Below are 12308 nucleotides of genomic sequence, written 5' to 3'. Positions count from 1 at the left end.
GATTGTCATAGCTTGAATGCTTTTTATACAAATCATGCTATTCTGTAAAAAATGACTGCTATTATTAAAAGTAGTCAACATAATTTGAAGAAATTTGAAGAGAATCATACTGTTGACCCAACAGTTTTGGACCCAGTATTGATCCACTTCAGCCTTTTGATTTAAGGGAATTCATGGCCAGAAATACCTTAAACCAAAATTTGTATGGCTACCAAAGGTTTTTGTTTTCATGTAAAATATCACATTTTTTATATAAAAAAAGATGAAACTGATCTGGCATTAACACAGACAACTCAGATACATATTTCCTACACAGGTGAGGGTGGCTGAAGTGTAGGGTAAATACTGGAACTTTGATTTGTCTATGGATGGATCAGAAACTTACTTGATGTAGTCATTGAGGTTGAGGGAACTAGAGAACCATGATGTTACCATCAACTTTGAATTTACTGCCGAGTTTGTCAAAGACATAGATCAGAATCCAAACAATTAATCCAGGTTTTTCAGTCTCACTGTAATTTTCTTTTCATTTCAGATACACAAAGTATCCGTACCGAAGATACCAGAAAAACCACCTTCTAAACATCCAGCGATCATTTTGGGAGAAAGCAGTTCAACGCCCCTTGGTAAAAGTACTTTTTAAACCCTCTGCCTCCACAGGAAGAGCTGTTTAGTAAGCCTTGTATTCATCCTTTTGTCCATCCAGCTGGCACACAAAATCATTAGCACAACTATTCCCACCTTTTTTTAAATAAATTGCGATGAAATTTTGGTCAGTATCAAGCTTATTATCTGAAGATGCAGTTTCTGGATATACAATTAATTGACCAGAAGACCTTATGGGTCAGCCTTTTGTCTGTTATCCATCTTCCATCCATCTGTTAGCACAGGTTTGCTATCACTAATCCTTATAAACTACTGTGAGGATTGCCATGAAACTTCACACACATCTTGAAAATCATGTTAATCCTGCTTCTTAAAAATGGATGGTTGTATCAGCATGTAGTTTTCAGCAAAAGACTTATTATAGGGCTGAAAATTAGTGGTTTGATAACCTAATCTGTCAGACAATTACTTTTCATAACATCAATAGCCCACTGGCTAGTAGAAGTTCAGTTGTTGCCAGACATCCAGACATTTGTTTATATTATTGTAGGTAATAGAAAAATTATCCAAGGTCTTTTGGAGCTAAGTTTGTGACTCCTTAAGATTCCTTGAGAGCTAGAACAGTTGGAATTTGACTTTTCATGTTTCGAGACAAGGTTCTATTTTCCCAATTTTCAGTTAAAAATTATTGTTAATCTCAGTATGTGACTGACATTGTTTTGTTGGAAGGACTAGCATAAAGTCAGCATCATTGGTAAATTTCTCTGTATACCAGTCCTTCTGGCCACAAAGAAAATTATGTTAATCTCTTGGCCTGTATTATGTTGTGTAATTGGTCCTAACAGAAACTGGTGCCAATTCACATCCAGTATGGCTGCCATGGTAGCCATTTTAAAAATTGATGCATTGAAAGCCATATCAACATGGGGTTTTCATGAAAACACTTAATACGATGTCTGGTTGGTCCTAAATGAAGATGGATCTGATCTGAAATCAAGTATGGCCACAACTGCAGTCATCATAAAAATCTTGTTATTGCTACTCCTGCAGAACAGAAAGTCATATCAGCATGGGTTTTTCGCATGAAGATTTCTTATGATGTCTGATTGGTCTTAATTGAAACTGTTGATCTGATATCCAGTATGGCTACCACAGTAGCCATCTTGAAGTTTATTGGTACTCCACCTAGATGGAAAATCATTTAAACAGTTGATCAGAATCAAAATGGTGCCAGTCTACTGACATCCTTTATAACCACCATGGCATTGATCTTAAAATTTGTGTTATTGTTACTCTTTAAAAAATGGAAAGTCATATCAAGATGAGTTTTTCACCAGAATATTGATTATATGTCCTGAATGAAAAAGGTGCCAATTTCACCTCAAATATGGCTCCCACAGTGAACATGTTAAAAGTCTTGTCACTGTTGAAAACATGTTGAAAATCTTGTCACTATTTCTGTTAAATAGAAACCAGTATCAAAATGTGATTTCACAAAAAGTCTTCTAATGGTGATCAGTTTTGTTCTAATTTAAATGATGTTGATATTATAGTCATTATGGCTGCCAAAGTGGCTAATTTGAAAATCTTATCCCTCTATATAAGAGATGGTTTCGACACTCAGTACTTAAAAAGAAGAAATGGTTTTATCTTGCATTCATGGAAATTCTTTTTGGTTTGGTAGTGTAAGTCCACTTGAGGGACTTGTGCTGCAAGAGTTACTCCCTTTTTTCTTGCAAATGGGCAGTGTATGACAGAATTTTCTGAACGTGACAACTCTTGCAGTGGATTGCTGTTAAATGTATTATATATTATGCTCATCTTAAGAAAACTTGTGTTGACCATCTGTTTACACAGTAATTAATGGGTTGGATTGGAATGTGGGGGAGATTGGGGTTATTTATATGAGCAAATTGCTCACCATTCATCAAGTCCTCAGTTCATTGAATTGTTAAGTATCATTAGGCAAAAAGTACAGTAGCATTTTATTTTTTAGCCAAGAGAATGGAGACATTGTGGCTTTTGAATTGGGCTGTACCCATATGCTGATACAGTGTGACCCCGCTATAGCACGCTCCATTAGAACACGAATTCGGATATAACGCGGTCATCTTGTGGCTCCCGAAATTTCATATACATGTATTTTTCTTGTACACAAAAAATTCTTTCTTAAAAGTAGGAAAAAAACCGTAAAAACTTTATTATCATTTTGGGGAAGAAATCGTGTATGAATAATACAAGATGATTGTGGCGTGGCTCCTGAAATTTTGTATGTATTTTACTCATACACGAAAAAGTAGTTTTTTCTTCTTAAAAGTATGAAAAATAATGCATAAAAAGGTTATTCTGGGATCACGTAGGTCTTCACCAATGTCGCAAATTTGGATTTTTTTTTTTTCCTTATTGGCAGCAAAACATACCATATGGCAATTTTTTTTTATTGGCGACGTTGTTAACTGTTTAAACTTTTATATACAACCATTGGTTTGGAGTGCAGAAATTCAGAGGCCCCATGAAAGGAAGCCGCTTTCTAGATATAAAATGCACTGAAATTCAGCTATTGTTATATAAACAAATTCTTTGTCCATATTGACAAGCCATTTAAACAGTGCATTGTTATATTATAATCCATTTATCATGACATCTAGGGGGCCCTGAGTGGTCTAAAGCGCTCACTGTTCTGGATCACTGCCATCTCACCTGTCTGCGTGGGTTCGAGTCCACCTGCCAGTAGCTTCTCGTGGGTCGGTGGTTCTTCCCTGGGTGTTCCAGTGTTCTTCCTCCACCAGTTATACTGGCCGCCATGTATAGCCTATCTTGTGCTGAAAAATGGCATTAAACATTAGAACAACAACAAAATCATGACATCTAGCATGAGTACAGTATGTTGTGAAATATCCGCTTTTTTGTTGTTGACATTACTGGTAATGGAGATCAACCGGACGAGGTATTATCTCGTAATCTATCTTTCGCTAGTAATTAATATATTTACAAAGACTGACATTTGTATATGGATGGTAAGTAAAATTCCTCTTCTTTTCACTCAGAATTAAATCCTTCAGAACACTCAAATTTTCTGTATCAGTCCCTGTCATCAAACCAGAACACCTGCGTCTCTATCGTCCTTTGACCCTTTGTTATATTTCAGACGCATGCATGAAAGGCACCATCTTACTTATTGGTTTATTCAGTAGGCATGGAGGGACACTAATTAGAATAGTACAAATGACGGCCAATTCCTTTTTAAAAATGTACCCAGATAAAATAGTTTGCTGAAATTTCAAAGGAAACAGATTACCTTTGAAGCACCGATTGTTTTGAAAACGTACTTGGAAAAAAAATCGGTCTCAATCATGCAATACAATTATTTGATGTTGCCGCCGCAATAAGAAATGGGCATTTGTTTGGTTCTCAAAAGCTGTTCTTTAGCGGTAACTTCAATAACGCATGCACTCTTCATCAAAGAAAGCCGACAACAATCTTTCAATAAAACAGAGAACTTTTCATCAAAGGAAGTCAGTACCAAACTTAAATGAAAGTGATGGAATCTGATGGATTTTTGCATTTTCCAATGTGAATGGAACATGTTAACTGTCCGTCTGTGAAAGTTTTCTTTTTATATGGAAAAAGTTTATGGTTATGAACGCTACCAACAGCAGCTTAAAATGCAAACTAACTTTTACCGACTTGGGACGTACTGAAAAGTAAATGTGCTTCATCATTCATTACATGATTGTGCTACATTTTCCCACTGAATTCAGACCAATATGACCTGTGACAAAATTATTGAATATTTTAAAGCTGTGTGTGCATATTTTCAATGGAATCACTTGTATTATGGATTCAGTGTATATGATGAAGTTCGCAGGTGAGTACACGGTGTTGATACTATTCATGCTATACATTAGACATGTATATATAAACAGTATTCATGTATATGTACCAATTCGTGGTTCTCTAAAATAAACTATTATATATGTCTTCTCTGTTTTCACTGCAGGTGTATTTCTCATTTAATATGCATTGATTTAAGATGATAACTGTGCAGATGAAGCACGTATTTTACCGCCCACATTTATTACCTACCTACCTACCACCCCCACCCCCAGCATTTTGTGTGTGGGTACATTCATAATTTTCTTCAGCTAACTGTCCTGGTTGTTTATTACATGGTTCGGTCTATAACGCAGTTGGGTTCTATGGCTCCCAACTAACGTGTTATAGCAGGGTCACACTGTACAAGTATTTGTTTTATGTTTTTGGATTTGATTCATACAAATTATACACATAACAAGGTGAGATTGGAATTGGGGTACTGGTCTATGGCATAAAAAGTCACATTTCTTTAGGTGATATGTTTTTTGGTTTAACCAGAATTTCATCATCATTAAAAACATGGATCACTCATTTCATTTCAGCTGATGGATGCAAATTCAGAGCTGTATATTCCTATAGTCCTCAGTTTAAAGGGGAGATATGTCTTGTAAAAGGGGAACTAATCAAAGGCATTGAAAAGGACCGCAACGGTTGGATGAGGGGGATCAAAGAATCAACTGGAGAAGATGGCTGGTTCCCTGCTGTATATGTCGATGAGGTACTGTATTAGAAATGTGCTAACAAGGACACTTAACCTTGATGTAAAAGCTGTATTACCAGTCTAAATATGCATGGACATCCTGAATCCATTTAAAGTAGATTCATTCAATCAGCAGCCTTTTTTGTCCTACTAGCAAGGGATATGTGACACTATAGTATTCAGTATAGTTTGTTTGTAAACCCACTGCCAATTTTAAAAACAAAAATTGTCAAAGATATAAAAAAAAAATGCACAAAACTTTGTCATTTCATTCATCAATTTATAATTTATAACCTGATTGTCACCAGGTTGTCCCTGACATTGTCAACATTTGATTTCAAGGATGGGTTTCCCCTATCACATGCTAATCAGGAAAGAGTGGTAGTGGAAACAAGGTCATCTGTATGGATGTCACTATTGCAAGATTTTCCAAGAGATTTGACATGATTAGATAAAACATAAGACGTTCTGGTAATTTCTTGTAAACTTGAATTTCTGTTTTTAAACTGTTAAAATTTGACTTGTAAATATTAATATTGCAGATATTCATGACATCATCAGCATGTAAACTCATATGAGATCAGGATATCCCATTTGGTTTTCTCACATCCATTGCAAACTGTGTTGAACATAAATAGGAATGAGAGGAATAAACCACTCTTTCAATAACAACCGTTTTTTCTGGGATTTTTTTGCATTTATAATAGGATCTGTTTTTAAAGACATCACAGTGGGAACCCACAAAAGCTCACTCCAAAGACAAGTGGCATTTATTAGAGGTTTTGTTTATTAAATAAAGTATTATATGTAGAATACAATTTGTGATCATTTAAGGCAAGTGATCTCTTGAAAGAGGTGAGGCTTAAGCACAGGGTTGACCTTATATGTTTTGCATAATGGATGTAATATGTTTTGGATGTCAGCATTGTTACCTGTGTGTCAAAGATATGCTTTGTGCAAGATCAGTTGCTTTAAATTATTAACATGTGACAGGTTTAGAAGTGTGGCATTAAAAATATAAAATATTAAAGTTTCAGAATTTACCTTTAGTGAAGTTTTTGATGCTCATTTCATGCCATTCAACTGGCTTACTTTTGATGCACCTTTGGCATTCTGTCAAATCTTGCTTACTTTTTATGGTAAATATAGAATGCTACCAATCCATTATATCACTATAATGTTTATTCAACATCTTAAAAGCAATACTGTTGAATCAAAAAAATACTTCTTGAATTTTTTCTTCTTCAGAAAAGTCAGGTAGAATTAACTTTATTTGAAATATGATACGTTATAAAATATAAATATTATATAAAAATTGTTTTCAGATTGACACCATTTCAGTATAAGACCAAAACTTAATTGACTGGAAAACATGTACCAGTCCAATTTGTATTGCAGTCAGAGCTTTGTTTAGTTGCCAAAAAAATGCTCAGAGATTGCTGAGGGCTTTGTGTTAAAGAAGTAATTCATTCCTCATGTATTGTAATATGAGTGAAAGACTTATTTCAGTCCTCATCATTATATTCCCGACTTAACACAATTCCATATATAATGTGGTAGCACTATAGACCCCAACTAAAAAAATTTAAGCCAAATTTTAATTTAAGAAAACAAATGATAAAATTGTGAAAATCTATCAGCTGAGAACCTTTACATAAAAAAAAATACTTGATTGGATATAACATATTTGTTTAGTCAAAAATTAACCCTAGCTTGCCACTGTTGTATTCATTTAAGGGAAGATATTGTATTCTTAACAGGCTATTGAACACCTGTAATTATCCATGCCTCTAATTAGCCATAACTGTCATTGGTGTGTATCAACTTTTGTATTTGGCTCAAGTACAGATAACTGTCAATTTCCTTTAGTGCTAAACCAGCCCAGCAGATCAATGACTTAATCTCTATAAATACAACTTACTGATTATACAGATGACCAGGTTATTGTCACCCATTGTTTATTGACACCTGGATCACATTGGATCATATAAAGGATTAGCAACGTAATGAGACCTGCCTTCATAATTATGTTGGAAAAACAATGTTGTTACATGTAGATGCAGCTAGGGAAACAAAATGGCCAATATGGAAGTGCACACATTTTGTGACGTCATGTGAAAATAATGGATAAGAAATCTGCTAAAAAACTAATTATGAGGTCCAAGATCTTAATTGTTGGGCAAAGCATGGGAACAGAATAGTCGATGCTGCTACAATCTTTCCTTGACGATTTAAGTGTTTATGTCTATATCCCTTCCTCTAGTGGCCTAGTGGTTAGAGCTTCTGCCTTGGATGTGGGAGGTTGCAGGTTCAAACCCCAGCTGAGTCATACCAAAGACTTAAAAAAATGGAACTATCAGCTGTCTCAACTTGGTTTTCAACATTAAAAGGGTAGGCCTGCTGTCAGGATAATGTGACTGGGTGGGACATCATGCTATATGTCTGCGGCATGATGCTCCACTGCTAGACATCGCTATAAAATGCCACACTGCAGACATTGTAGCAATATGACTGAAAAATCGTTAAAACTACATTAAAAATCCAAATCACACACACACACATCTGTCTATCTATCACTTTGTGTTATGGGTCCCTCCGCTTGTCATGTTCTTGTTATTATGGGTCCCTTCGCTTGTCTTGTTCTAGTTGCTGTTGCATTCTGTAATCTGTTGCAGTGCAACCCAGAAGTTATAGATGTTCATTGGATGATATACTTACAGCACAAATAAGGTGTATGAAAAATAAAAGCTTGTTTTGTGATGCAGATTGTGATTTTCAGTAATTCACAGAGGAGGATGTTGAAGAGGCTAAAGTTGCTCTGTCAGGGACATTTGAACTCATTTGATGATGTTCATTACTGAATTAAAATAATGAGGACTGCCTCATTGTCAGATGTAAGACTGATACTGACAAAAATCCAGGGCTTCTTTGGCACCAAAAATGAAAATTCATATCACCATCAACAAGATCTGCTAATGACAGTGACCAGGAGAACCTACCAGAAACAACCCATGCAGTTTTTGAAGCCATATTTGTATTCGAGAAAGGACTGATATGGCTAGAAAGCTGTGACAGCGAGCCCTTGAAAATTATGCAGTTGAGAAATATCATACACTTTGCAAATAATAATAAAAAAGCAACAAAAGAACAATCAATTCTCAAACAACCAGGAATAACAAAATCCAGTTGGTAATGTACATCTTGAAAGTGAATAATGTTTATTTTATTTTGATTTAATAGTAATTTTGTGAACAAACGTGTTTGATTCCAACATCATTAGATTCTAAATGGATTACAAACATGTATGTAAGTTTGTCAATTTTTCTGTTATTCCTTATTCTGGAATTGCTGAAATTGTGCTGCTTATAATGTGACATCACTCAATTGCTGATCACAATACGTAACTTATATTTTGAACTGAAATCAAGATATTTTATTGAGTAAAAAATGACTTGACATCACAAAGTGCACATGTTATTGATAGATGTTCAGTTTAATTGGGTGTAGATGTGGTAAATATGTGATCATGAGCTCCTAATTAAAAAGGTATTTAACATCAGGCTGCATTGGCCTCAAGAACAACCTAAATTTAATCATAAGTTTTCATTTAGTGATTACGTCATTTGTAATCACTTTGAACTTGATGCTGCTGTAGATAGAAATTATAAATGGCAAGTACATTTATTACACTGAGGTCTTCCAAGCTTTCCTCACTGATTATACTTGCTGTTTTAAAATTTTAGGTATTGTTTTATGAATTCCCTTTATTTTGGTGTATAATTGATTTGTGTAATATGAGTTATAGATCATACAGCTTGGCTTTACTTCAGATGTGCACCTTTTTTATGTATATATGCACTTTCAGAAGCTGCTATTCTCTAGTCTGGCAAATTTCCTTTTCCCAAGTTTGAATAACTGCTAAAGATAGTGTATTTTAGACTAATTCAGGCTGATCTTTTGAGCACAAGGGATCTGACATTTTAGTTAGCAGTGTGCTTAAATCGTATACAATTACCACAAGTACAGTATCCAAAGAAATTTCAGCCACACAACATGAAAGTAACATAGTGGTATACCAACATTCTCTCCACTGTGCATCTTGCAAGTGTAAACAACTTCACCTTGTACCCGCCACTCTCTCAGAAGTTCAAAACTATAGAGCACACCCTGAGAGACATGTTTTTGTTAGTGTTTTATTGGATTGTTTGTTCATGAGCCCCTCATGTGGAAGTGATGTCTTTTTAAGTACAGTGTCTACACTGACTTTTGATTGTTGGGGACTGTTGAACTGTGCAGTAGATTCATGTGCAGGGTGGCAGGAAATCTGAGCCTACTCTCCAGTACCGAAGCAGACACAAACTGTTTTTGAAATTGAAGAGTAGCTGTCTGCAAAGAAGTGTATTTTTCACCCTTTTTTAAGATCACATTTTCAGTATCATAGCATTCCTTTCATGTAAGATAAACAAAGGAGCAGCCATAATCAGATAAGACTGGAAGTAGTTTATTATGCACGACACTACAGATTAAAAGAGCAATGTCAGGCCCACTTTGGCCTCTTGCTGTTTAGCATAATTCAAAAACATAGCACTACTTGTACCTCATTATCTTCACTTCCGTGCCCATCATTTCAGATAAAAGAGGTAGCTGAGGACAAGGATACTGTCAGTCAAATATACAAGGCTCTGGATATCAACAAATCAGCCTTGAGAGGACAGGATTTTGTTGGGATTCCACATCAAGTTCTGTATAACTTTACTGCAGAGAAACCTGGAGATCTTTCCTTGAAGGCAGGGGACACTGTTAATGTGGTTCAGACATTAGAAAATGGCTGGTTTCTGGGCTGCAAAGGACAGACTGTTGGATGGTTCCCCAAAAGTTTTGTTCAGGTACTCGAGTTTATTTGCTACTTTTTTGTGTGACATGCTTTTGTATATGAAAGACCCGAGTGTTATTTTGCAGTATTTATCTTATACTTGTCTTATTAGTGTCAAGATTTTCATTTAAATTTTCTTAAGTCGTGCATTGTATGTGGTTATATATAATTGGAGATGAGTGTCACTTTATGGTATTGCTGTCTTTATCATTTTCTTGGTGAGCGTTAAGATCTTTTTTACGATAAGACACTAATGCCACTTTTACAATATTAGTGTCTTTTTCCTCCAAAATGGATGATTTAAGATGTGTATCTTATGAACAAAAGTGCATCTTTTCTATTTCATTGTAAATTATTATTATTATTGTTTTAAAGTTAGGAAATTGTGGGAGAGGTTGACTTGATACGGTCTTTCTCATTGCTTGCTTCCTTTTGTTTTTCTTTATCCCGTAGCAAAATATACATGAGGCAGTAATGTTTAAAGTTTTGGAATTACAGGTTCAAATACACCATTGATTCTGATTGGATCTAGATTGTTAATATATACAAGTATGTATAGCTCAAAGGAAGGTGCAGTATGATTGTACAGCTGATTGTTATTTTTAATTTGTTCTGGATGGGCTTCCTAGACTCTAAGAACATGATGATAGGATTCCTGATTAGCATACTTATGTGTTGGCATCTTTGTTTACCATGACCTACCTAAACCATTCCTGGACATTCCATCATTTTCATATAGACCCTGGTATTAGCTGCTACTCATCCCACATTAGCTGTTACTGAATTTGATCAAAAGTTAGATGGCTTTGGACAACGTCTCCATTTCCAGTACATCCTTAGTCTATGACATCTGTTACCAGGACAGGGTACATCAGGCATAGCCAAGTTTTTCCATGGTATGGGCCAGATAAGTGATTTTTATAGCCACTGACACCATATGATCTGAATAAGTTGATCAGACTAGGTCACAGGCTGGATCCAGCCTGTAGGCTGTATTTTTGTCCACCCATGGGGTATAGTGATCTATTTTCCTTGTATACCCAGCCCACAATGCTACAGTATGAGTATTCCATCATTGCAGACTACCAGGCCATTACCAAGATGGTAAAGTGGCCCAACTAAATCAATCCAGGGCATTCCATCACCTTATACAGACCCTATCACTAGCTGTGATGATCATGATCTAGATAGCTAGTACCAGATCCAGACACCAGAAGTCAGGTGGTACTGGACTGTGTCTCCAAACCCAGCACATATTTGACCAATGCCAGATTCTGCCTGGACTCTGTTAAGGTGATATGTCTTCCTGTTATACCCAGCCCCAGTTCCTAAACCCCCCCCCCCCCAAAACCCCAGATATTGGCACCTGATCCAGCTCAGGCTCATGAATGCCTAGCATAACTGGCACCAGAATCAATGAACCTTGGTCCCACACTGCATTGTATTGGACCCTTGGAAGTATCATGGTCCAGCTCAGGATTGGTCCATCACTACTCTCAATGCCTTTGTGATCCATTACTGGCTGATGTGGATCACCATTCCAAAACACTTGGCACAACAATAGAACTTACAGTGAAACTCAAGTGAATGCCTTGAGATTACTATGGCAAAGCATTCTTCATTCACCTTCATCAACACCCTGCTTCACCAGTCATCACACCCTTCACAGGAGGTTTCAGGCACCATCTCTCATCCTCAATCCTGTTTTGTCCAGGGAAGACTCAACCTCTCTACATCATCTGAGATAGCTGGTAAAACCCAGCCTTCTGTTCTTTGACTGAAATAGTCTTCCAGTCATCATCTTCTGCTCACTCAGTGGCTTCTAACAGAATTCCAGCATCTGTCAATATCTTAAAGCAACAATAGTAAAAACCAGACTTTTTCACCACTGCTTTAAAAGGTAGTTCCAAGTATCAGTAGACCTTTCATTCCATTGTAATGGCTGCCATACAACTTGAGCCTCACTTTTTACAAGACACAGATGCCAGATGTTTACAAAGCTATGGCAGGTCATGGGTTGCAAACACAGTAACCTGTTTAAAACGTTATGGCCATTGGCTTTATGCTTGAGACTTTTCAATGGATATATTTCCACAAGCTAAACATAGAAATATTTGGCTTGTACACTTTGAAGGGCACTTCAGTACTCACTTGAATGCCTTTGCTGAATTCATTCAACATTAGCCCACAGAATGATATGCATTCCTTTCCCATTAGCACTGCTAAAAGACCTTCGTAAGGCCATCCTGACCT

General features: G+C 36.2%; 1 protein-coding gene across 2 annotated transcripts in view; it reads left to right on the top strand.

Moving 5' to 3' along the window:
• The window catches only part of LOC149797688 (uncharacterized), a 123572-nt gene that overhangs the window by 89488 nt on the left and 21776 nt on the right, over positions 1-12308 (top strand). For both annotated transcript variants that reach the window (XR_016421861.1, XM_089962608.1), the window contains exons 7-9: positions 536-626; positions 5025-5200; positions 9814-10068. Coding sequence is in view for 1 of the 2 variants with exons in the window: in XM_089962608.1 (XP_089818734.1) it covers positions 536-626; positions 5025-5200; positions 9814-10068 (522 nt within the window). In the remaining variant the exon portion in view is untranslated. The remainder of the gene's footprint in view (positions 1-535; positions 627-5024; positions 5201-9813; positions 10069-12308) is intronic.

The sequence above is a fragment of the Sinohyriopsis cumingii genome, chromosome 6, assembly GCF_028554795.1.
Source record: "Sinohyriopsis cumingii isolate HCF-2022 chromosome 6, ASM2855479v2, whole genome shotgun sequence".
Taxonomy (NCBI): domain Eukaryota; kingdom Metazoa; phylum Mollusca; class Bivalvia; order Unionida; family Unionidae; genus Sinohyriopsis; species Sinohyriopsis cumingii.
Note: the sequence above shows the minus strand (reverse complement) of the source record. Positions and strands in the feature narration are given on the sequence as shown.